The sequence below is a fragment of the Clytia hemisphaerica genome, unplaced genomic scaffold (genome assembly GCF_902728285.1).
Source record: "Clytia hemisphaerica strain Z4C2 unplaced genomic scaffold, Clytia hemisphaerica genome assembly, whole genome shotgun sequence".
Classification (NCBI taxonomy): Eukaryota; Metazoa; Cnidaria; class Hydrozoa; order Leptothecata; family Clytiidae; genus Clytia; species Clytia hemisphaerica.
Window position 1 is genome coordinate 1 of NW_027103262.1, and position 27,315 is coordinate 27,315.

At 35.3% G+C, this 27,315-nt stretch overlaps 3 protein-coding genes across 3 annotated transcripts; all 3 read left to right on the forward strand.

Annotated features, from left to right (window-relative positions):
* The first annotated feature begins 11 nt into the window (after positions 1-11).
* On the forward strand, positions 12-1,232 carry LOC136799601 (RING finger protein 37-like). The gene has a single exon (XM_067056326.1). It carries the CDS (start codon positions 32-34, stop codon positions 1,148-1,150), a length of 1,119 nt encoding a protein of 372 aa, XP_066912427.1. The 5' UTR covers positions 12-31; the 3' UTR covers positions 1,151-1,232.
* A 231-nt stretch (positions 1,233-1,463) lies between these two features.
* Positions 1,464-3,725, forward strand: LOC136799607 (SET domain-containing protein 9-like). The gene is made up of 4 exons (XM_067056333.1): positions 1,464-1,661; positions 1,801-2,054; positions 2,640-2,763; positions 3,196-3,725. The coding sequence occupies exons 1-4, from the start codon at positions 1,570-1,572 to the stop codon at positions 3,560-3,562; spliced, it is 837 nt and encodes a 278-aa protein (XP_066912434.1). The 5' UTR covers positions 1,464-1,569; the 3' UTR covers positions 3,563-3,725.
* A 615-nt stretch (positions 3,726-4,340) lies between these two features.
* On the forward strand, positions 4,341-26,806 carry LOC136799618 (ubiquitin-protein ligase E3C-like). Its single transcript, XM_067056342.1, has 24 exons — positions 4,341-4,451; positions 4,752-4,805; positions 5,193-5,267; positions 5,569-5,691; positions 6,592-6,710; positions 7,616-7,764; positions 8,405-8,561; positions 10,583-10,779; positions 11,349-11,429; positions 11,799-11,899; positions 12,291-12,385; positions 12,841-13,032; positions 13,422-13,567; positions 13,885-14,045; positions 15,122-15,391; positions 16,462-16,694; positions 17,244-17,400; positions 18,591-18,715; positions 18,895-18,985; positions 19,840-19,938; positions 21,468-21,557; positions 22,555-22,621; positions 23,606-23,736; positions 26,404-26,806. The coding sequence occupies exons 1-24, from the start codon at positions 4,386-4,388 to the stop codon at positions 26,569-26,571; spliced, it is 3,147 nt and encodes a 1,048-aa protein (XP_066912443.1). The 5' UTR covers positions 4,341-4,385; the 3' UTR covers positions 26,572-26,806.
* The last annotated feature ends 509 nt before the right edge of the window (positions 26,807-27,315 follow it).

Here is a 27,315-nt window from a genome sequence, read left to right on the forward strand (position 1 = left end):
TATTGAAGTACAAGCAGCTTTTCAACGTCCAATGAAACCAAAAGAAACCAACCAGATTTGTTCATATGGAACAGATTTATCTTCATATTGTCATAACAAACCTTTACATTTGGTGGCTAAGTACAATCAGAAAAACTATGAGAATCCAAACTTTGTCCGCAAGATCATCTTTTTTAATGAACATCATTCCATACAACAACAACAACAACAGCAGCATGGGTCAATCAGGATACCTCTGAAACCACTTGCGTGCATTTCATCATGTAGTCATTTGGCCTTCAATATAACATGGGCAACAATACCTGTCATAAGCTCACTAGAAGTTATGGGGACACCATCTCAAAGGAACCCAATTTTCTCAAAAACATCAATAGACATCTTGTTAGCAAGTATCAGATCTTTTGAGAATGATGAGCCACTGAAAACCGAAATAAATGCCAAACCAGAACCAGCCCCTAATAATGGTGATTTGAATAAATATACTTACATAAATAACTTAACTTTGGAAGAGACACCTTCAGAATTTATTGATCCAATAACATGTGCTATGATGACAATACCACTTCTGCTACCTTCTGGTAACAACATTGACCAAACAACTTATGATAAGTTTGTTTCTACTGAAAAAACACATGGAAGATTACCATCTGATCCTTTCACTGGTTTGGTTTTTCATGGTGCTCAAAAACCTATTCCAAACACTACTTTGAAATTAAGGATAGATGATTTTATATTGAAAACTAATAAGAAAGATGTACCAAAGACATATTTGCTTGGATCTACTGTATCAGGGAAAATCCCAACAGTACTTTCAAAGAAACCCAATACTCCTTGCAACAGTAGTACAGATTCTGAACCATCAACAAAACGTCAGAAAATGGAACCAAACCATCAGACAGAATTAAAAGACTCGCTCAATGATGCGTTGTCACAAACATTATTTACATTGCCAAGTTGTTTTGAACGTAAAACAGAACCTGTCATCAAATGTTTGGAATGCGATAAGACTGATAAATTAGATCTATATGTTCTCCCATGTAAGCATTTATTATGCAGAAAATGTTTACAAAGCACAACAAAACAATCTAAGAAATGTAGCAACTGTTCAATGTTTTTCAAGCACAACGAAGTCAAAAGATTTGGATCTTAGTATGGATTATTTTTTAACCAATTATTTTGTGATAAAAATAGAATTTTCTTGTTTTTTTAAATCATTTTTGGGTTGTCATCTTTGTCAGGTTACGATTATAGATTCCTGAATTTTATTGTTTATCTTGATTGACCTGTGAAAAATTTGCATTGTTTTTGAAAGCTTGAGTTTTCAACCATGTTTAGATGTTACAGTTTTGTATCGCTCCGAAACAAAATGGTTTCGAAACACTGTTTGAACATCAAAATTAGAACTAATTTCATTGGAATGGAACTGCTCCATTTCCTTGCTCGAAAATGTTCCGAAATCAGTATGAATACTTCCAATCCTCTGTAACAAACCGTAACATCTGAACATGGTCTTTGTATTGTGTTTTTGTATACATTGTTGTACTAATTTTTATACCACAATAAATAGGAATGAAAATAAGAATTTTCAAGAAATGGCTTGCAAGTATTAAAAGCTACAGCTATCGATCAACACCTTGGCTCTTACTTACTTGGAAGAAGAGGTTGGTCAATAATATTATTTCAACCCAATATTGCAATAATTCAAGATTATTATACTTTTTAGCGTTAATCTAAGATGTTATGAGATCCTTAAAATTAGACTATTATGGTTCAAAATCAATTTATTTCTCAATATTTTAGAAGTATAAAACAAGTATCGAAAAGCGAAAACTCTTCTTTTACTGAAAAAGAACCCTTGTTCTTATCACAACTCCAAGAACTTTTCCTCAAGCTTCAACAAAACAAAAATGGAAAGCTTACTCCAAGTCAAGTTATGGAGCAAAGCTATGGATTTTCAATAGAGATACATCAAAGCACATTGCCAAACGCTGGATTAGGTGTTTATGTGAAATCGGGTACAGTACCAAAGTATGGAATCGCATCTATGTACCCAGGTATAAACCATACTTGGATAATACTTACTTATCACTTACACATCTTATTGCAATCTTAAAGTCATCACAATTTTAAATGCTGGACCTTATAAAATATCAGATGAGATGGAGTTTTTATAACATACTTTTAATTGGTCATTTGAAGTAATAAAGATGACGCGTTCTTTAGAAAAAGTAACAAAATAGTTTTATTACTGGTAAACGACCAACCAAATCAAATAAGAGCTTGTAAAAACTCCATCTCGTCTCGAAAATATTGGCTGTCACCTGGCCGAACAATCTCGAAACCAGCCGTGCCAAAAACTTTATTGTTATTTTAAAGAAGAATTTTTTTCTTCAAATCAAAACTTCTATTATGTCTGTCTCTTTCTATGATAAACCTAATAATCATGAATTCCCTTTTAGATCTTCGTTGTCATTTCAAAATTACCCAAAATATAAACAGATTTGACCAATGTTCCTCCAAAATCTAGAGTCAGGTGACAGCTAACCAATATAGTTTTAAGTTCGGCCTAAATTATAGAGGCATTGTTTCTCAATGACATGATAGATATAGTCACTGTTAGGCTATATTTTATTTTGAAGGGACAATCTATTACCCAATGGAGCCAATTTTCTTTCAATCCATCAAAAATCCTTACATATTGAAATGTGTTGATGGCATAATGGTTGATGGAAACCATCAGGGAATAAGCAAAAAGGTTTTCAGGTAAATGGTAATATTCTTCTCTTCAATGTTTATAGAAAAATATAATAGCAATTACCTTTGCGAAAAAGTGAGTATTTTTATTGACCAAGGATTTGTTGAATTCATTGGTTCTATTGTCAATAATATTTTTGTATTTTCTAAATTCATTTCAAAATTTCAAAAAGCTAAAAGTAGTATATTGATTTAAAGTTTCATACCTAACAGCAATTATAAGACGTACAAAAACGATCATAGACGCAGGTTTGATGATAGGCATTAGGTATAAAAGTTGAAGTAATAATGTGCTACTTTTTACTTTGAAATTTTGAAGTAAATTTACTGCACAGTCTCAAATGACGTACAACAACAAAATGGTTTTTTAATAATTTTTTGTGAGTAGGAATAAGCTGCTTCTGAATGAAATTCCAATCCCTTTCCTCTGGTTTAATATAGGTCATGCTCGCTGAGGGATCATTTAGGAGTGTATCCATCATGTGACACTTCATGGCTTAATGCAAGAGAAAAACAAACCATTAATCCACTTGCAATCGGTCAAATAGTCAATAATGCACCAATAAAGAATAGAGCCAACGTTGTTTACCAGGAACTAGATATTCCATACACATTTCCAACAAATCTTCGTCAATATTTACCCAATGTTCGATTCAAACCTATGGATATTGAGTATCTTCAATATGCAGATGAAAAAGAGCTTGAAAGTCTTCCATACATCAGAGTGATTGTTTTGGTTGCTTTGAGAGATATTCATGCTGGAGAAGAATTATTTTCATCATATTTCACAGAGGTTGAATATGATTAGAAAGGATAATGTTGATAAAGATTAGCTGTATTTACGTTAGGGTAGATCGCCAACTACTATTTTTAGCATGATGTCAAAAAATTCAAAGTGTAGTATTTTTTTGTCAAAATTTTATCTATTATAAGACATTTTGCGCAATTTTTAACCTCCTAAATAAAAAATCCATCATTCCCCAGGGGGGTTCTTTTTGACTCGCACTAAAGCAAAAAATGAGTAAAAATGGCATTTTTTGCCTAATTTAAGTCCATGAAAGGCCATGAAAAGGTCAAAATGGTTTCTAAATTGTGTCTTGTACTAATATTCAACATGAAAAGAGATCGAGCGAGATCGCTGTTTTTCCATAATGGCGGATTTGAGCAAATTTTTTACCCAAACCATTTTAGTTTTCCCAGAGTATTTCCAGAATACTTTCAACACTAAAATATTTCAGGACCCCATTTGAAACCATTTGTGGCTTTTTAGCCTGAAATTGAAACAATGAGCGATCTGGCTTGGGTTATTTTGTCTTTTCATGTTGAATATTAGTACAAGACACAATATTTATTAGACACAATGAATTTTTTGACTTTGCCATTAATTGACGATCTACCCTATTATATTTTTTATGTATGAATTAGCAATACTTTTTTCTAAAACTCTTAGTTTTGTAATGTAAATAAATTGTATTTAAAATTAAATTTTATTCATTATCTTGAGTGTGTTGGTTTTCTTACTTGACATTTTTTATTTACTTATCTGTCTTTTTACTTTAACTGTATCACTTGTGTATTTTAGAATTGAAATTAAACAAATACAAAGTAGTGAAAATAAAAGTATAAACAATATGTATAGTTTTGATGGCAAACATAAATCAAGAACAAAAGTCTCTCTTGGTGGCGCATCTAAACAGGTATAAGGGTTTTGCTTCATTCTATTTAATTTCGAATCAAAATGAATGAAACAACATAGTGATTTGAAAAAATATCAGAATATTTTCTTTGAAATACCAGATACCCAATAATTTTACCATCATATCAGAAGCCTCCTCAAACGCTTAGTCTGGTGGTAAAAATGAACTTTTTTTGCAATAACCTTTAACATCTTATCAATAAGGGAAATTGGAAATTTCCCCAGCTGTCTCGCAGTAAGAAAAAGTCAATCAAGATTAGAAACTTAATCGTCTTTTTTCTTTTTTCTATGTTATTTTTAGGTTGGAAAAAAAGCTCTTATCGAATCTGCAAGAGAAGAAAGATTGAAAAGAGAGGTATGAGAGACACCACTTTATATTTTTTTGGAAAGTATACATTTTATAATTTTGGACTGTTTTTGATACAACCACATGACTTTGTATTTACTCTATATCTATAATATCTAATCTATCCTTGCAATGTCATCAGTAACATGAGTACACAGGGGTACACACTTTTGTTTAAATTGTTCGCTGGGTCACATTGTTCAAGACCCTTCAACTCTCATTCCCATCCTATTCCTCCTAAGCTTGCTCATGTCACCCAAAACTCCTTAAAGTATTTGAGGCATTAAAAGGTTTGATAATTATTGTATGTTAAAATTTACGATTCCACCAAGTTTGTCAATTAGGGATTTCTTGAAGCCTTATTTTAAAAATGTGCCTCTGTTTATCCCCCTAAAGCTATCCAGGAAGCAAAATGAAGCAGCGATCAAGATTCAAGGGTGGACTAGAAGCTGTTTCGTTCAAAAGAGTTTGGTATGTGGAATATTTTTCTTCTCTTATAAATAAATATTATATCATAAGTTTATTTTATATTGTATTTTGTCAATATCTCTTGTCAATAGCACTCTTTAAGTTCGTATTAGATGTTTAGGCTATTTTATAGGGAATGAAAAAAATGGCAGTGAATTAGGATGTTGGAGCAAGATTTTTTGATTTCTAAGAGTGACAAGTTATGTTAAAACCTTTTTGTCCTCAACTTTAAAATTTCTATGGATTATTTAGATGGTATTTGAATTGATTATTTAGAATTGTTTAAAATTTTTGTTTACTTCAGAGTAACAATTTTCGTGACAGTTTCGATAAAGCGTTAGAAAATAATGCTGATCTCACTGGTATCACCATTGCATCAAAGCTGATTTATTTCTTCTATAACACTGAATTGGATTATCAAAGACTGGTATAATGACTTTAATTATTGTTTTCACTTTCATTTTTTTCTCCAGTTGTGGACCTTATCATTAAGCTCTAGTTTAGACGGCTGACTTTCTGCACTGCCTATTCTAATTGTTAGAGTAGGCAAAAAGAGGGAACAAAGTTGGTTTTTAAAATCTTTGCTTGGAAAGGTTTGAAAGAAGACATTGCATTGACGTCAAACAAGGGCTATGCATCGACTTTAGACAGCGAACTAACTGCCCTCTTTAATTCACAATTAGAATAGGCAGGGCAAAAAGTGGGCCGTCTAAACTAGAGCTAAGGCATCCAACATTCAGGAATGACATTTTGATGGAATCGTTCTCAAGTGTCGTTTGTCAGCTGTATGCACTGACCTTTATATACCCTGGACACAGTTTCTTGATCCCGGTCAAGCAAAATTCTTTGATTGCAATTTTTTTTAGACCTAAGTAGTATCATAATTAGTACCTTAATGGTAGCACTACTAAGTGTCCAAACTCAATGAAATGCAAATTAACCTACTTTGAGTACCACTACAACTTTATAAAAACTCTGATAGCCGATATAGCTTGGGCCAGGGTATATGAAAGTCAGTGGCTGTATGTTTTGCTGCACGACCAAGGTCTTTTTTGAAGGCTTCTCCAAGGTGTTCTTTTACGTTTGCCTTTACTACCTTTGTAGATGCCAAAAAAGCTTTATTCTGGTATGAAGCAGTCCTTTCTTAACTCATAAAGTGTGGTCTGTTTGTATTCTCAACGCTCTCCTTTGTTTATTTAGTGTGGTTATGCAAGGGGAAATCCCCTGAAATCCTCTCTAGATCTTGAACAGACCCGTATTTGCTTGTTATAATCAAAGGCAACTGTTATCCATCGTTGTTTTAGTGACTCATTTTTTTCTCTTTCAGGTACTTTTATCACAAAAGCTGTTGAAATTGGCTTCAAGTAAACAGATTCAAACGTTGTTATCAAGCAATTCTGACGAATGGTTTCACCGTTTGAAACGTGTTCTAGTTGTCTGCTCAAGGTAGATATGGTTGTCATCACCAGTGATCTTTCTTATAGTGTACTATGCTTTTATATATCTTGGACCAAGCTTTATGCATCATCTCATGCTAATGGTAGCACTACTCGATATGGGTCAACTTATAATTCCATGAAATTTTCTGTTTGATTTTTTTTTCATCCATTGATGAGTAGTGCTTCCATTAGGGTACAACTTTCAAAAGATTCTGATCAAAGACTTTAATTTGGTAGGATCGAGAAACCTTGTCCAATGTATAAAAAGATCAGTGGTTATCCTCCAAGCAACTGAAGCTGGGTGTCCACTGAAAAATAATAAGTTCGTCGCAAATACCTGTTGATAAAAAGGTTTTTAATTCGACGAACAAATTCGCGACGAACTTATTTTTTCCCAGTGGACACCCATCTTTATAATTTTAAAAACAAATGATAAAAACTCTGGTAGCCAAATTCTGTGTCAAAAAGGTGTGCAGTGTTTTTATTTTTGGCCGAAACTTTCAAACATTTTTCAAGTTATAAAAAAGTTGGTATCGTTGGAAAGATATTTTTTTTTTAAAATTCGTTCAAGAAAGTGAAGAAAATGAAGAAGACAAAAATGAACTTCTTGTAGAAAAGCGCTGTATTTACTATTTTTACAAGAATGAAACTTCAATCTTAGATCAGCAATAGTGTGAAAAATATTTTCAAAAATTTCAATCCAATCAAATGATATAAAAGAAAGTTTGTCTCTGCTCGACCACAAAAAACAGCAAAAAACACTTATTTTAGGGGTCAATCAGTTGAACACTTTGTTTAATATATTTTGAGGGAATTAATATTTTTTTAAAGATCTTTTCATCGTTATTTCCTAAAATCAATTTCTTCGCCTTGCGACACCATATCTTTAATCATTTATGTTTATCTGTTTAGGACTTTATCATCATCAGGTGATAGGAACGTCTCCATACCTTTGAGAATGTTGGAAGTGTTCACCAGCTTAAAAACATATGAATGGCTACCTTCAGAAGAAAACCAAATGAAAACTGTCTTCTCCATCACATCTCATCTTACAACCAAAGGTATAAACCAGCATAACCTGTCAACCCGGTCAATTTTTTGGGGAACTGGTAATGAATTTATAAGGAACATTTGTTCCTGGCGAACAGTATTTTTAGGCTGCCTTTTAAACAAACCAAACTAATTCACGTCAAAACTTTGAAGACACTTTCCCATGCCTCTGTGGTGGAGTGCAAACCTTTTTAGCTTTTATAGTAGTTTTTTTTTTGTATTCGAATATTTCTACTCAATAGTGTTACTTTATCACTTCAATTCATAAAGGTATCTTACATTTTTCACAAGAGCGATTGTATACTTGTGTTTTCAATACCGTCTTCGAATGAAATTTTCCATGTAACTTCATTACCAGTCTCCTCAAAAGCTGACCGGGTCGCTAAGGGTTAAATAGTTGTATTCAACCCAATACACCCAGTTTTGAGAACATTTTAAATTTGTCGTTGTTGAAAAATTACAAAAAGTTCTGAAAAGTATTCAAAAAATGATGAAAATCACTGATTTTACTACCATAATATTCCAAAAACTTTCTCAAATTTTCAAGTTGTACTAAAAGGATTTTAAATATTTTGGGTATGCCACCACCTCACTAAACAATTGATGCAATTGATTATGCAATTAAACAAGATGCAATTTTTACTTTTTCAGGTTATTTCAGTCAAATGAGGCAACTTTTGATCACACGAGTACCAGATAGCCTGGAGCCGTCATCTCATCCACCAACACCACTAGCCGGTGCTATCAAAGACCTCATTATGAAACCATTGGAATTAGTAATGGGAGACAGCCCATTATCGGTGACCAAGTAAGTATGTTTTCAGTCAACTCTCTCTAATTCGAACCTCTATTATTCGAGTCTTTCTTTCATTCGAATGTTGTTACGATGTTGTTCCCCGCTCTGTAAACCGAATCTTTCTCAAGTTCGGAGAAAAATATTGATCCCTTGAATCGAATTAGAGAGAGGGTCGATTGTAGTTCATTTTAAGAGAGCCTTAATAATTAATGAAATAGTTTCTCGGATTATAGCGATTACTGGTTCAAGATTATCTTATGATTTTTTCTTCGACTTTCAATAGCGCACCGCAACGCATACGTCATAATTATTACTTATTCACTTTTTTAATGACATTTTGTACGAGTTGCAATCCCACAATTCAATGCGGTTCAATTAAAGATACGTGCAAGTTGTTAATATCTTTTGTCAGATAATGCAATTAACGTGCAAAAGGGATTAACGAATTCCAATCCTTTAATCCCTTTTGCATGTTAATTCATGAGAAATAAAATCTATTTTTAGATTCAGTGCGGTGCGCTACTCAGAGTCTGAACCTACTCCTTACTAGTTAGGCTGCCGCTCGAAATAGAAGAGATTTTATATGAGGTTTCAGACCCTTTACGGCAATTAATCTTTAACTAGGCTGAGTACAGATACAGCCAACCCTCTCTAAATCGAACCTCTATTCGAATCTTTCTGTAATTCGAATTAAAATTAGAGTCCACTCAGGCTGGAGAGTAGTATAAATTACTCTCCGCAATATGAAATTTTCTCTAATTCGAAGAAAATGTTTAGTCTCTTGAAGATCGATTCAGAGAAGAACAGGCTGGAGAGTAGTATAAATTACTCTCCACAATTTGAATATTTCTCTTATTCGAAGAAAACATTTGGTCTCTTGAAAGCCAATGGTAAATTTGAAAAGCATGTGCCTAGGAGATCTCTACTAACCATTTATAAATCTTTCATTAGGCCTCATCTTGATTATGGTGATATCGTATATGACCGCCCAGGAAATGCTACCTTTGTGCAGAAGCTTGAATCTATTCAATATAATGCCTGCCTTGCTATAACAGGCTGTTTTCGTGGAACGTCTCAAGAAAAACTATATTCAGAACTTGGTCTTGAAAGTCTTGCTGACAGGCGCTTTGCTAGAAGAATGACATTCTTCTATGGAATTATTAACAATTTAGCCCCTTCGTATTTACGTAACTACCTGCCAGTAAGACTTACAGCACCAGGTGGCCTTAGAACAAGAAATCCTATTTATCCTCTTAATATACGAACTGAACGTTTCCGTAACACTTTTTTTCCGTACTGCATATCTCAGTGGAATGTTCTGGGAGGTAATATACGAGATCTACCTTCAATTAAAACTTTCAAAAAAGCAATCTATGAATTTTTGAGACCCAAGCAATCCCATGTTTTTGATGTTCCTGACATTCAAGGAGTGATCTTTCTTAATCGACTTCGGGTCGGTTTCAGCCATCTCAACGAGCATAAATTTAGACATGGCTTCCGCGACACTTTAGACCCTTTTCTGTGGTTGCCGAACTAACTCTGTTGAAAACACTCAACACTTTCTTCTGCACTGCTCTATATATTCCCATGCAAGACAATCTTTGTTCGACAAACTTCAGACCCTAGGCATTTTTTTTCATCCGCCACTTAACCCTCCTTTTTTCTGTCGGCTTTTATTATATGGGGATGAAAGTTTGACTTCAAATCTAAATAAATCTATTCTTTGTTCTGTTGTTGAATTTCTTAACGAAACTGGAAGGTTTAGCGGTGCTTTATTTTAGGCTTTTACCTAACAACTGTAGCTTCCTTCTCCAAGATTTTTTCTTTTTATTTTCTTTATTTACTTATTTATTTATTTTTACATAGTCTAGTACCTCTGGCGATATAACGTTAGTTCCTAGCGGGGGGAGGGACTATATTTTATGTTTAAGTAATGTTTTGTAATATATGTTCGTAGTGTACACGTGTCTTTGTTTCAATAAAGAAAAAAAAAAAAAAAAAAAAATGGTAAATTTTTCATGCTCTCGTTTCAGCATGATTTATTCATCATTCATCGAAAGTATATTAGCACACCCGATGACAGAGCAAGTTTGTTTTTTCCTTGTTCCTGCAATCTCACCGAAGCTTTCTTTGCAGACGTTGTCGAAAGTCTTGGTGACAATGGATGAAGAGAAGATTCAAAGTGTTTGGATGTTATATTCTCTGTTATCCATTATTGAACAGAATCAAGGTATGTCCACTAACCTTAAACAGTTGACTCCGGTCAAAGTTTCCAAGCCGCCTAAGCAAAATCTTTGATCTGATTTTTTTGAAAGTGGTATCCGAACGGTAGTAATGATACCATTATTTCAAGGCTAGAGATAAACCTATATTAGGCTACGCTATATCTTCCTTCGTTTCTCGTAAAACTCCTACTCTTCGGGATATGAGCACTGCTCTTGTTTTGAATATTGAATTTCTCCAGATACATCGCATGCACACTGAGGTTTTGATGAAACAAAAGAGAGTTTCGAAACCTAAGCCAATCAGCTGTGTTTGAAACATTCTTTTATTTTAAATCTCTATTGATAAACTTCTTTTGTTTAAAACTTCTGTAGTTATGTTTAATCCTATTAATAGGTGAATTCTCTGTGGAGGTCACTAGTGGCCGCCCATAGCAGTGCCTATAGACAAGAGTAAGGCCTAAAAAACTGTAACTGTCTATTGTGTAGACTAAACCTTTAACTATACCTGTACTGGCCTGTACTACTGTATTTTTTTTCTATCCAAATTCTATTTTTTCTCTCTTTACTGTGACAGATAATGCTATGGATTTTGAAACGACACTGAACTGCACTAAAGCTCTTCGGATCATGATTGACCAATTAAGACCCAGAAAAGGTATTTTCTTAGATTCGCGCACGCATCCTTGTTTACGATGAGTAAAAAAGGCCATTCCAAGAAATTGTCAACCATCGATTGAATCGCCTCTATGTGTGCTATCAAATATTACATGGGTCGCGGTGATCCTAGGTCCTTGCAGGTGGTATGTGGATGACACTGTTAAGTGAATTTGATGAAAAACGCCATCTTGTCTATTTTCTTTTGCTTTCGATCATAAAAAATCCACTTTAAGGATGCAGATATTTTTTGTCAAAATAGAATAATTATTAAATCTGTGTTTCCATTCTAAATTTATTATTCAAATCTTAGGTTTTTGTTGTTTTTTAAATGTTGATCTTTTCAAGTTGTCCTTGTTTTTCCCCTCAGACAAAGAACGTACCGGACAAGTAGAGACATCGGACTCTTCGGACGAAAGTAGCGACGAAGATGAATCTGAACTAATGGAGCTCGGTGAAACCGAACCTATCGTATGTTTTCGTATAACTTATCGGTATAAAATCATCGGAAAAAAGTGACGACATTTTTTACCGACGAATTTTCTTCGTCGACAATTATTTTTGACCGACAATTTAAATTGGCCGGCAGACCATAATTATTGCAGTACACGCCTCGACCCGAAGAATATATTTTCAGCATTACATCATCTAATGTCTAAATTGTAAAAGTTATTTTCGTTTTGTTTGATGCCTTTCTAAAATCATAGCGTTATTCCGGAAAAACGTAAACCACGATTGGAGATTGTACCGACTCTTTGACTGCTATTAAATGATAGGCGTTATTGATAGTATCCAGTCAAAAATATAGCAAATATACCTCGAATAACTGCATATTTATCCTCACAATATTTTGATCTTTTAGCCTGAAAGTCATTGTCAAAGATATGTTTCTCACAAATGTGTGGAGCTGATGAGTGAGAAGTTTTTGATATCACCCTGTCTCACTCTACTGTCAAAGTAAGTGCACGTAACATTTTCAAATTTGAATTCTAGAGGAGGTTCTAGCTGTAGGTTTCTCGTAAACTACATACAGGGAGATGGAGCCGAACCTTAGTGCCAGTAGCGTAGATAAGAATGGCGTAAAACTTTATTAGGAGAACAGCTCTTTATGACACAGTAATTGTGTGCCATAAAAATCTGCTCTCCTACACAAATTTCGCGCCCTCTTCTCTACACTATTAGTAACCTGAACCTACCCTAAACTTAATGAACCGGATACTGATATACCTGACCGCGACTCCTAGTGGCAGTTTAGTTTGTCTCGCCTGCAGTCGGGCAAGGATAATGAGGTTTTTAACCAAATCAAAGTAAGCCAAAAAGGAATTTATGGAATCAACTCCCAGAAATAAAATACTCCAAGGCTTTCGAATTAAAGGAGAAATTTACTTAAAAAATCTTCTTTTATCTTCTAGGGGATTGCAAAAAAACAAGTCACTTCGCTCACAACTACTTATCGATATATGCCATATCTCTCATCACATGCTATACACACTGAATACGCCAGTACAGAAGTCTGAGTTCCTTTACTCGCTGGCTTTCTCTAAATACTTTCTGCGATTGACGTGGTATGAATTGCTTGCATTGGAAACCTATACGAATACTGGGTAAGTGAGGTGTATTTTGTAAAGGTCTTATATTGAACAATACTACCTGTCCCTATCCCACTGTCCCTATCCCACTAAAGCGCTTTTTAGGTTTGTCGGTCTCTCACGTTTTACCACTGATTTTTATATACCTTGGACAAAGATATTTTCGCCATCTATGATCGAATTTTTTTATAAAAGTAGTACCCTAATGATAGCACTACTCGGTGTGGGTCAATTTATAATTCAATGAAATTGTTCGTTTAAAAGTCTTTTATCCTCACTGAGTAGTGCTACCGTTCGGGCACCAGTTTCAAAAAGTGGTTCTTTTCTTGGCCGGAATCGGGAAACTGTGTCCATCGAGTCCAAACTTTTAGTAAATTTTTTATTTTTTTATTTTACGACAACAGGAAAACGGTCCAACTCTTGCACCAATTAGCTCACGGGAATGCGATGACGTCACAAGATGAGCAACGCGTCATACCGATGTTGAGTGTCTACACAACGCTCCTTCGTTACGCAATGTTTTCCATCTATGATACCGATTTCTACAGTGGTAGGATAATTGTGTTTACGCTTTCTTTATTAAAAGATTATCTTTAAAATCGAATTAATGATCTTCAGCGGTATTATTTTACTTTGAGTTATTTCCTTGTCTGTCACTCTCCAAATTTTGGACTGACTTTCGAGCTGATTGTTGTTTTTACCTGGATTGACATCTTCTTACCACCAAACACAAAATACTAGTTCAATCTTCATAAAAGTTTCTTTATCGATTGTAATTTTATTGACAGCTTATTTAAAAATGACTCTTTACCGCATTTTAATTCAAAATTGAAATATATTTATCCATTTTTCCAATTTAATTGTTAGACAATACGAAATCAACACTGATGCCGTTCCGCATTACGGAAGTCATTGAAATGTCCCGTATCTTACGTGACGTGGTGCTAGGCTTGATTGTCTTCATGTATCCGGACATCAAAATGATCACCACATCGGCTCAACAAAAACAATGGCATACGCTGTGCAGGGTAAGAAATTAATACTTGTTTTTTCCTAATTATTCATCGCAGTTGGCACTCTCTAATTCGCCGTTCTAAATCCTATTTCAAATTAGCTGGCAGTGTTTTTTTCGAACCTCAATAACTTTTGATAGAATTTGAATTAAGTAGCGGTTTGTGCTTGTTGAAAAGATAATCTGGAGTGGAATATTATCAAAAAAGAAAAAAATTCAAAAAATGGAAAAACGAAGATGAAAAATGAAAAAGAAGAAAATCAACTTCTTGTAGAATAATGCTACGATCTTTATTTTTGTATCAGAAATTCTTCAATCTTAGAACATCATGAATGCGAAAAAATATTGAAAAAATATTCATTCAATCAAAAAATACATCCTCAAACGTTGCCCTGGTTGACTTAAAAAGGACTCTTTTTTGTTGTTTTTTGATGATTTTTGATATCAATCATTGATAAACTTTGGACTATATCTTTCGATGGAATAAATTTTTTTGAGAATTTTTTTCACATTAATGATGTTCTAAGATCAAAGAATCACTCGTGTGAAAATAATAATTATAGCACAATTATTAAAGAAGTTGATTTTTTTCTTCTTCATTTTCAATCTTCATATCATTTTCCAATTTTTTTGAGTTTATTCTTTATGGCAATATCCCACTCCTGTTTGTCTTTTTAATAGACTTTAATATTCGATAAGCTCCATTATTCGATAATATTGAAAGTCGCCGTCAACAAGAAACTCTCTCAAGCGACGCGCTCTTCCATTCGACTCATTTTTGATAAAAATCCAATGCCCGCTGAAAACCGAATTTGAGAGCGTATTTTCGTGAATAAGCGCTCTTTGAACTTTCAAGGCTGCGAAGAACGAGAACGAAGTCTCTTTTGGTTTATTTTTTTTACGAGAAAAGCCAGACAAGATGGCTAAGTTTTCTCCTTTAATGTATTTCAAATTTTTGAGTAAGCATATTTTATCGTGTTATTTTCGCGGTCCTTGTTACGGGACAAGCCAATCTGGACCGATACAATACTTGAGTTACGGCCAATCCATGACTGTCAATCTCGAAAAAAATTTATTAACTCTCTTTTTTAGAGTGTTACTTTACTCGTGAAACAACTGTACGCGCGTGATTCTCGGCGTCGCTTTTGTCCCGAACACCATTGGCTATCTAACCGAGCGGCAATTAGTCACGAAACAATGAAAATCAATTTCTTTGTGGACAATGATGACGATGAAATGGATGTTGAAAGTGATTTCTCGAAAGACCATCTTTTCAAACCTGGCCTTTCAACGTTAAATGCACGTAACGTCGCTATTTTGGAATACGTCCCATTTGCAGTACCGTTTCTACAACGCGTTCTTGTAAGTAGTGTTATTATTTTAATTCGCTCCCCCCTTCTTCTCTTATTCGATATTCTAGTGATTAAGAAATTTTCTTCGAGTGTTACACGAAGTAGGCTGAAAATAAAGTTCAAATTACTAAAGATTTGAGTTGTAGATGTTCAGAGAGAGTTGGTTGTTTGCTCTACAACGGCTCCACAATTGTCTTGAGAAATTTCTATACGCCTTTCAACCTTTAACGGCGTGATCAGCTTTTGAGGGGACTGGTAATAAATTTACAAAGAAAATATTTTCTCAGAAATCTCTTAAAACCTGTATTTCTATAATTGGGCTATTCCAAAAATAGTCTGTACCCCCTATATTGAGGAGGTGTGACGTCCAGTGTGGATTTGAAAATAAAAAATCCAGGGCGATCTGGTTTCTCGAGTGTAAAAATCCAGGTTGTATAGTTAAAATGAAGTGGAAACGGGTCAGTAAAACGGGGTCAAAATCCAGGTTGGTCCAAAAAATACGAAAAAAATACTAGGGAAGGAGGTCTTGAAAAATTGATAAAAAAACCCAGGGGTCACCTTTCCCAAAAAAGACCTCCTCAACATAAGGGTAAAATCATTTTCTGGAATAGCCCATTTGAACTGATTCTCGGTTCTCTTCAAGAGAAAACCGTTGAAGAATTTTATATTATCGTCTTAAAGTATATCTATTCATGAGTCTGTTTACTTATTCTGCAAAAACATTCCACAACTCCATTAAAAACGACAACTCATTTCAATTCTTATTCGACACTGTCCAGTCAAAACATTGTAAACTCTCTGGTCATTAAAATGTTATATTAAAGTGAAGAAACTACTGAGGTTAAGGATTCCAGGATAATCACGACGACGGACGAAAAAGGTAATAGGCTAGTGAAAATACGAAATTTGATTGGTTGAAACTCACTAGCCTGTTAAATTTTCGTTCGCCGTCGTGCGCTATCTTTTGTTTTGATGATTGGTTGAATAACTGCAATCTTTATGCAAGCTCCGCGTTTTTGAAGCAGCGATTCAGACCTCGGAAAACATAATGTCTCTAATGTTTTCCTGTTTTAACAACAGATATTCCAACGTATCATACAAGAGGATAAGAAAAACAACCAAACACCTGAACAAGCATTTATTTCGGGTGGTGGAGTCGAAAGTCTTACAATTAACCGAAAATACCTGTACCAAGACGCTTTTGATCAATTATCAAAGGAACGCCGTGCGGACATCAAGCAAGTAGTTCGCGTGCAAATGATCAACGCGCAAGGCTTAGATGAAGCTGGGATAGATGGAGGTGGTGTATTCAGGTTAGTTGCTTTCATTTCATCATCGATTTACAAAAATAATTAAATTCTATGCTTGGTTCCAATCCGAAATAGCATTTTGTTCTTTATTGTTCTTTATTGCTATGACTCATCAATAAAGCATATCCCTTAGAACCATTCCCCTTTTAAAGATTACCTTAAAATGGAACAAATTTTTGCCCGAAAAGAAAACTTGAAAAAGTAGGAATAAGGATTTTTTCATGATTTTTGTGGGCGAAATTGAGCGGAGAGTTGATTTTGGCGAGAATTGATTAAAATGGTCTCTTATCCCTTTCCCTCTTTTACCTAGGTGCAGCTAATTATTGAGTTGACGCAAGAACTAAGACTTTTTTCTAATAATCTTGTCCTAACCCCGGCTCGAACCACCAAAGTAGTCTTATCAGTGATTCGAAACCCGACTTGCAAACCACTAGGCTACCGAGCTGCTGAAAATAACGGTGCGCCACCCGTGCGTGCCCGCTCGCTCTATATGAGCGCTGCACGCAATACTTGCGTTAACTCAGAATTTGGGGTTCTCTTTTACCTCAACAGGGAGTTTATGTCGCAATTCATCAAAGAAGCTTACGATCCCAGTTATGGCTTTTTCAACACCACATCGCAACAACTGCTTTATCCTAATCCCGATATTTCACTCATTCATCCCGATTATATGAAACACTACCATTTTCTTGGTCGGATGTTGGGAAAGGTAAGTTAAAGAATCCCGATTCCTGGATCGGATTATCCCGATACAGTTTTTTTAAAATAACTTTCGAACTACTCTTTCAAATTTAATGTATTATAGCTCAAAATTCAAGTTAGAGCATTCCCTATACGATAAAAAAAGAATGAACAAAAAATTTAAATCTTGAAGCTCACAAATTTCTCGACAAACCTGTATACTTGGAAGTTGGAAAAGAAACCGTGACAGGACAAATGCCCCCCGTGACAATTGCCCCTGGGATAATTGCCCCCAGACAATTGCCCCCCCCAGACAATTCCCCCCAGGACAATTGCCCCCCCCCCAAAAAAAAAATTCAGATAATCACCGTTGAGACAATTCTTGATCGGGTGATCGTTAGTCTTTTTGACTATTTTTCTTGTTAGACTTGAAAAGTGCATTCAAGAATGCTATGCTGTATGATTTTTCCAAGAGAGACTTTTTGACGATTACAGAGAAAATAGTCTGCATAATATACCCACCGTAAAACAATCATGGGTGACCAAAAACAAATAAAGAGCTAACTCAAAAATAAGCGATAATTTTTCTGGCAAATTTTCTTATAAAAAAGTGTTTACTGAATTCCCATGCACATGGGCTGTTATTGAAAAACAAAATGAAAATAAAAGGCTTACTGGAAAAGTGGGACGTGGGACGGTGGCTCAGGTGGGACGCTTAAGTGGAACGATGCTGGGACGTTCAGGTGGGGCGATGCTGGGACGCTCAGGTGGGACGCTCAAGTGGGACGATGGTGGAACGCTCAGGTGGGACGATGCTGGGACGCTCTTTCATTTTGTCGCTTTAATATTCTTGGCTCCGAGAAAACCCAGGTGCGATTTATTTATTCATTTATTCATTCATGAAACTTAAAAAAACGTTTTCAAAAAAATTCAGGATATTTCAAAGATGAGGTTTTTTATAAGAACATTAAGGCTAAAATCTTTTTTTACTTTTGACATCTGGGGGGCAATTGTCCCGGGGGCAATTATCCGGGGGGCAATTGTCCGGGGGGCAATTGTCCTAGAACCAAAGAAACATACTGCATAGAGGCTTTAGTTATGAAAAGTGAAAATATATTGTCTATTTAATGTGTCCAAGGTTATCATTTACCGAGCTTTCGTAAATGTTGGTGTCAATTTTCTTCTTAAATTCGTTTTATCTTTTATCCATTTTGTCAGGTCATTTATGAATCAATGATGGTCGAATTGCCGTTAGCCGATTTTTTCCTTTGTAAACTTCTCAACAAATATGGCGCCGATATTGACATTCATCATTTAGAATCACTTGACCCAGATCTTCACAGGTAACAAAGCCGGCACAAAAAGTCAACGCAAGTTTTTAAACGTTTATAGTGTCCGTAAGACGTAACGTTTATAGCGTCCGTAAGACGAACTTCAAAACAGTGTATCGTCTTTTGGGAAAAAGCTGAACCGATAAGAGTGTAGGCTGCTGACATCCACTAACCTTTTTTTTTCTTGCTAGGAATTTATTCGAGTTGAAGAATTATAGTGGAGATGCGGACGACCTCAGTTTAAATTTCGCTATCATCAAAAATCAATATGGTGAAACAGAGGTATACCATTCTTCCCAGCTGGCACACAACGTTGTTTCAACGTTCATCTAACGTTCACAACGTCCATATAACGTTAGATGAACGTTGAAACAACGTTGTGTGTGAGCTGGGTTATTATCAAAAGGTAGAAACTCATTTTGTCTCAACTACAGTATGTTAGACCCAATCCCATCCCGGTAAACACGAAGACGTCTTTACCACGTGTTTTCTCGTTTCCAATTCGGCAGGACGTCTTTGAACCAGTTTGAATCGTCTTTAAGACGTCTTCACTGGGTTCAACTGGTACGAGTCAAATATTATCATATTGCAAACACTATGCTCTGCTCTAAATATTGTTCAGAATTGAATTTTCAACAGTAAATAATACTTGATAGTTTGGACACCTTCAAAAAATTTTCATGACGTCAGCGCTTCTGTCAATTTTTTTGTTCAGAATACAATTGTGCATGTCTGTGCAAAGTGTCATGCTTTTTTCACAAACTGAAGTATTGTTATGATATTTTGGTTGAACAGACTAAACTAAAAGGGGTGTGGTGAATCTGACTTGGTTGAAACACGTGACGTTGCTTTTTGCTTCAAAGCGAAACTGGGTTCTAATGTTTATGCATGGCGTTTGATTTTGGCCTTTAGAGAAAAAGGTACCAAGCACTGGTTGTTATGTTGTTTCACAGTGGATGATTTTTCTTTAAATCGAAAAACTGGCAACAGCTCATTCCTATGCCGGTCCTTTTATTACTGGCTAGCCAGTTTTTTAACGCTAATGTCTTACTTTAGGTATTTTTCCATCATAGGACATAAATTACGCCGAAGTTAACTGTTTAGGCTTTATTTACGTATTTGATATTTGTTTGTAGGTGGTAGAGCTGAAACCAGGCGGAAAAGATATATGCGTGGATAATTCAAATAAAATAGAATACATTCATCTTATGGCTGACTACAAACTTAACAAGCAGGTTTGTGTTTTTTTTTTTAGGTCAAACATGACCACTAGTTGACCAGAGGCAAACCTAGGCAAAAATGGGTGCTGGATATGTGCGGTCGGCGGTAAGGGTTGGTCTCTCTAAGGGTCGGAAAATTCATGATTTTTAGGAAATTTTTTTGATTTCGAGAGAAAGAATTGTTATAAAGTCTCTCTAAGGGTAGGACTTTTTTCAAAAATGGAAGAAAATTTTTCAAGAAAGTCTCTCTAAGGGTTACCTTTTCCGCAAAAATCAGTCTCTCTAAGGTTCTGTTTTAAGAGGTCTAGTTCGCACATACCCCTCATCTACAAACCCTAGTACCCCCCCCCCTGGACCAGAACAATTCTTTTTCGGGGAAAACTTCCTCGCTTGCACCTCTTTTCCCCCAGGTTTATGATGATTCTCTCAATGTAGCCTTTAAACGGGCCCCACCTTTTGGTAATTTTTCTATATTATTCTAACCCCCACGGACCTTATTAGGACCCACCCTTTTATTAATTTTCGAAAATATTTTCAGCTGTCAATTGTTGTTTTTCACCTGAGAGTACATTGACAAACTCTATGAAAGGAAACTCTATAAAAGGCATGAAATTGCCAAAAGTCACGTCTTAGAATTCGACTGTTGAAAAAGCAACCCTTTCCTGAGTTGATTTGTTTAAATGTATTAGGTCGTAAAAGCAAACAGTTTAAACACGTTGTAAATAACATGATACTTGAACTCGTTACTGAGTGTTTTTTAAAACCATTAAAGTGCAATGATTATCCATTGAGATGACTACATTCAACAGTGTTTCTATGGTGTTTAACCATGATATTTTTGAAATCTCGTTTTAAACTAGAGTCTTTTTTTGGTTAAGTTTTTTTTAACCGCCATTGAAAGGGCGGTGCTAAATAGGGGAATACAGTGCGATCCATATGTTTGCTATCATAGGAAAAAATCACACTACGACTAAGTCAAACTCGTTTAACCTCGAAATTAAGAACACGTGTGAGTTTTCAAAATAACGAATGTTTTTTTTCTCCAAGTAACAAGCAAATTAACACAGCGTGGTTTTCCAAAATCACGCGACGACTAAGTCAAACTCATTTCACCTCGAGATGAAGACCACGCGTGTGTTTTCAAAAAATAACGAATATCTTTTCTGCAAGTAACAAGCAAATTAACACAGCGTGGTTTTCCAAAATCACGCGACGACTAAGTCAAACTCATTTCACCTCGAATATATACCACTATAAATTCCACAATATAATATTTACAAATTTGAAAATAACTTTATGATATTAAATTATAACGTCGACGACAAATAAAGATTTGAAATACGTTCCTTGGCATTTAGCGAAATATTTGTCAGACTTTGATTCGATTTCACGCGTGGGATTTCCGATTTCACATGCGTGTGATTCGCGTGGGAAGTACCAATTTCACATTTTGTGATTATTGAATTTCACACGCGTGTGATTTGATGATTTTTCCTGTGTATATTGCTACCTGATTAGCTCTTCCTATAACAATTTTTTTCTAGTTGAGAAATCAGTGCAATGCATTCAGAGCTGGATTATCTGACGTCATCGACTTGAAATGGTTACGGATGTTTAGTCATAATGAACTCCAGGTAGGTGTTCAAGGTTATATTTTTACATACGTGTTCCCGTTTCATATCGGACACATATTTCATATCAGGACAGTGTCTGCCTATTGTTATATTATGCTAATGTAAGCAAAAAGATGTTGTTTTTTCCTCTTTTTGATCAATCTTGCTACACATCCGTGTCAATTCAATATAAAAAAGCTTGTGAATTAAAATTGACGAGTAAGCAAACAATATCACTCTTATTTAAAAACAAAACCTTCAAAGCTACTGTTCAGCCAATGGATTATTATTAGTGTGGGACGATCACAAATATGTTGCTTAAAATCACAAAGTGGCATAATTGTTATGTTAAAGGCTTGGACATCCTAGGTACTTGTGGAATCGAATTCGACCACAATAGACGATATCGCGTTTAGATAAATGCAATGCATTCTGGTATCTCGGGGACTCTCAAAGGAATTATAATGTCGATTATATAATGATCTGGAATAGATTATAATTCCCTTGAGGGTCCCCGAGAAACAAGAATGCATTGCATTTATCTAAACGCGATATCGTCTATTAGCAAACATCTATTTTACGCTCTTGTGTAGCAGGGGGGGAGTAAAATCTCAGACATAATGACGTTTGCTACGGTGGCGGTGTGACGAAAAATCGTTACTACCCAGGGTAGTTAAATACTAAAATGGGTGGTATATATGTGTTAAATGTTGAAAAGATTTTACTACCTGGGTAGTTAAAACTGGTAAAATTAGCAAATTTTAGCTATTTTTGTAATTCTTTTAATTTTTTGGATGACTTTTCTGAAAAAAATCAGAAAATGTTTATAATTTGAAAAAATTTTCTGTTGGAAAGTTGTTTGCTGCTAAGTGCATAAAATTAAAAACTTGCCCTGATCTAAGGGGCGCCCTATGAAGTGACACGATTCACTACCTAGGCCGCTGGTCTAAAATTAAATTAGGCTTTGGCATTCGATCAACAATCAATATTTACTGTTTCTAAACTTCTTCCCTTTCAGATTTTGATATCAGGTGCACGTGTAGCGGTTGATTTCGAAGATTTGAAGCAAAATACCAATTATTCTGGTAAGTGATTGATAATTAATTCAAAAAGTTTCAGAATCATGCGACATGTTTCAGGCATTGAGTCTCAAGCCCGAAGTGCTAGAGGTGAGACTCCTGGATGGGAAATGAAACCACTTATTTCCCATCCAGAACGCCCGCGCGTAGTTTTTACACAAACGCCGGATGCTGAACAAAAATTGTAATCCTCCAAAACAAAGGAACTGCTAGATACAATCCGTCGTCACGATTACGGCGCGTTCTAGGCGCGTTTTGGATGGGAAATGAGTGGCTTCAATTTCTATTGCCTGAGCAGGGTCAAAGTTTCGCCTCTAGCCCTTCGGGCTTGAAACTCAATGGCTTAAGGGTCCCCCTCTTAAGTCTCTCTCTAAAGGGCTGGTAAATTAAATTTCATGAAAAGATTTGTAAAAAGATTCGAATTATGAAAATCATTCTAAAATGATTGTTTACCGAAAAAAAAGATAATGACAACCAAATCGTTGCATTCGATTTTTCCTTTTTTTCATTCTCTTCAAAGATCACGTCTTAGAATCTTAGATTTTTGAAAAAAAAGAAACCCTTCACTAAGTTGATTTGCGTTAAATCTATTAGGTCGTAAAAACAAACAGGTGTGAATAACGTTATACTTGACCTCGTTACTGAGTGTTTTTGAAAAAAAATACACGTTTATTTATAAGAACTTTAAGTTATAAGCCTAATAATGTTCTAAAATATCTTTATTTTTTAACTATTTTGTGAGTATATTTTTGTAATTTCCTTAGAATTGAATGCTTTAGAGTCCACAAAGCTTTAAAATGTTCTTATATTGCTCTTATAAGTTTCGGCTATCGAAGTCTTATGTTCCTATAGAGTTTGTTCCTATATCTTGTTTTTAATATTTTGGCCATCAAAGCGTTTTGTTCTTCTCATAAAAAAACGTGTAATTAATCCAATAAGAAAGCTGTATTTTCCGCATCATCCGATGAAAATTTTCTATTTGATTTCCAGGCTCTTTCAAAGAAGAGGATTCATACATCAAAGACTTTTGGGCCATCATTGAAACATTAACGGATAAACAAAAACAGCAGTTCTTGAAATTCGTCACCAGTTGTTCCAGACCTCCTCTACTCGGTTTTTCGGTGAGTAAATCATTGGAATTTCTTTTATTTTTACTAATAAATGGCATTGAAACGTAATTTGATTATCAGACAGATAGCTTTGTAGAAATTCAAATAACTACATAAGAGCAAAACTATGCCGTTTCTCAACGGTTCAACTTTATTGTCCACTGAAGAAAAACCTTATCAGTGCTATAATGCAGTTTTTATTTTGGTGCAATAGCATACCGTGGTGAATCTAAAAATAGACATCGATTTTTCCGTTTGACAAAAATTCTATCCCATCACACTTTGCGTTTATTACGCTTACACGCAAATTACACTCGATTACAAAGAAAAAGTAATAACATTCACGACTTTTGATTTAAGACGAAAAGGATTGTGGGATTAAATTTCGGTCAAATGATAGAAGTAACAATCACGACGTTTGCATAACGAAGCGCTATTTACCCAACAAAATCATCCTTTTTCAAGTGTTTTGAGGCGAATTTTATTGTCTTTGCTACTGTTTCGAAAAAGTGGAATAGATGTTATGCGTAGAAAAAAAAATATCGTGGCATTTAGCGTAGTCAAGAGAGAAAGCAGATTTTGTTTCCCTCCCCCTGACCCTCCCGGTAATGCTATTGAAGACAAGATAAGCGCAATTAACAATGAAAACCGTTGATTGTTTCATGGCAACTGAAATTGCCCATTTTTTAGATATAATTTATAATTGGTTTTTCTTACGGCACCGCCAATCCTTTCACTTTATTCTCGACTACAATCCATTTCTCATAATGGATTCATATTTCTGTTTGAAGGCACAGAAAAATAAATAAGAAGAGAAATAAAGGAGAAAATAAGAAAATAAATTTTTGCGAGGAGAAATTCGCCTAAATTACTTTTCGCCAATTTTAATTCGCCAAGGTTAATTCTCGACTAATTTTAATGATATTGTAATTTGGTCCAGATTTTTCCTTATACTAAAAATTCCTTTTCGCCAAAATTTAGTTATCCAAAATTAATACCTAGGCCTAGTTTAATCATTTTTGATTTGGTTCAGATTTTTCTTAAGAAATTCCTTTTTTTTCAGCTAAAATTTTCATAAATTAACGGGTAACTTGCAAAATTGATTGGCAGATTCTCGCAAAAAAGTTGCACGAAAATTGGTGAATTTGCCCGTTCGTCAAAATTTCTTCGCTTAAGGAAGTTGATTGAACACGATTAAAGGGTTTTTTATTATAGTCCTTCTTGGTATTTGTAGCCTGGAGATCCATGCTATGATTTCTTATTTTATATACTGATGGCAAAATATATAGCATGGTTTGGGCTGAGAGTTTGAATTTCCCAGATCCTAATAACGGTTGAAAACACAGCCAATCAAATTTTGTTATTCTTTTACTGGTCATACTTTTTTAAAGAAAGCGCAAGTTCCGAAATTTGGTTTTTATTTTAGTAAAAGTAAGGACAGCGGTAAATTCGAATTTCTCACTGTAAATTTTTGAGGCAGAAATCTGCCTCACAGGTCAGACCCGTCCTGTATACATCAGATTATAAAAAAATACAGGACGGTTCTCCTGTCTATGGTATTTGTTGCTACAGTCAACTGCAGTAATGAATTTATTTCTCTTTTTTGCGAAAAGAAAATGATATTTGCTTTGAAACATGATTCTTTTTCAAGATCCTTATTCTAAAGACGTCTTCAAAAACAGATGTTTTCAATTTTGTTTTAACAAAGTAAAGTGACTTTATAACATTTTTTTCCTCTTCTCAATTGTTCCTGAATCTTTTTTCATGAAGATTTATGAAAACCGCAACATATCATCTAGGCTCATGTTACATCTTAGAAAAAAGTTTCCCTCGCTTTTTAACGGATAATTTGGTTAGCGGATAGCTTGGAAGCCAGACTTATCCTAGAAATTTATCACCCTTTATTCTTCTCCTTAGAAGCTGAATACTAAGCAGAGGGGGTATCAACGTTGAGTTTAAAGCCCGAAGGGCTAGAGTAGAATCTCTAACCTTTCCCAGGCACGAAACAGTGAAGCCACTTATTTCCCATCCATAACGGGCCGCAATCATGACGACGGATTATATCTAGCAGTCCTTTGTTTTTAAGTACGGCATTTTTTGAAATCTAGCGATGGATTTTACTTTCAATCCGGCGTTTGTCTAAAAGCCACGCGCGGGCGTTCTGGATGGGAGATGAAGTAGCTTCATTTCTCATCCAAAAGTTTCTACTCTAGCCCCTTCGGTGCTTTAAACTCAACGGGTATCAAGTATGTTTCTCAATCATTTGGCAAAACCTGGCTAGTGGTTGAACCCACGATCTTGTATGCTGCATCCCTGAAATAGTGATGATAATCATCAGAATCGTAAAGCGTTTTCGCTCATTAAGTTTTATAAGTTCGTATTAAACGTGTTAAAAATAGATGGAATAGGGTAACCCAGTAGTCTAGGACTCAGCAAACTGACTCGGGTAGCTATGAACTGAAAGGGACATTAGGAGGAGCCGGGTCATACCAAAGATTCCCAAAATGGTACTTGATGCCTCTCTGCTTGATGCTCAGCAACCATTTGTCAAGTGGAGAAATCCAGGGAAAGGAGTGGCACCCTCCCCTACCTTCGGGTAGACAGCTAGAGAAAAGGGAGCCTTCGGATCGCCTCTGACTGTGGTCGCCGACTTACTTACTACTACTATTCTTTTATCAGGAGCTGAACCCGAAATTCTGTATTCACAGCGGTGGTGAAGTCGATCGTTTGCCAACAGCCAGTACGTGCATGAACTTACTCAAACTTCCCATCTATAACTCAATCGGACTTTTACGAAAACGCTTAATATATGCTATCGAAGCGGAAGCTGGTTTTGAACTTAGTTGATGTCTTACGTTGAATATTAAATAGAGTTCAAGTGTGGTTTGAGAGGATTAACGCAACTGAACCGGCAAAAGGAGTCTAAAATGATGCACGAACTTACTCGATCAAGCCTGAAGCTACTCAAATTATAAAAATCTCGTTGAACTTTAACGAGAGAGACGTTGATATGATAACGCTTAACGCTTATCGTAACAAAAGTTGGATTTAAGTCAATAAAAAGCCTGGGAATGAGCTAAAGGAAACCCAATCAAAGTCGTTCAGTTGCACTAATTATACGCCGTTTAATGGCCCTTTACTGTTACCGGCAAAAAATTATCCATCAAACGATTACCAACTTATTATGATTGGTTTCTTGTTTTTCAACCCTCTCTCACTGGGGATAAAATGAAGAAACTATAATGCCAATAGGTAATGAATCAACGGATCCTGCACTCTACGAACTAGTGTAATAGCAACGAACCGATAGCACAGTTGGGAGAGCAATCTCCCGGCAAGCGAGAGGTCGTAGGTTCAATTCCCACTCGATTCGTTACCTTTGAGAAAACTGGGAAGTACATTAGTGCAGGATCCGTTGATTCATTACCTATAAGTAATACGCACTTGATTTCACACAATGCCAATAGAATGATGGTTAATCACCTGTTAATATGAGTAGGGATTTTGAATTCCAAAAGGGTGCCGTAACTTACAGAGAATTTCGTTAATTCAAGCTTTCTATAATTCGAACTAATTTTCAGTCCCCGTGAA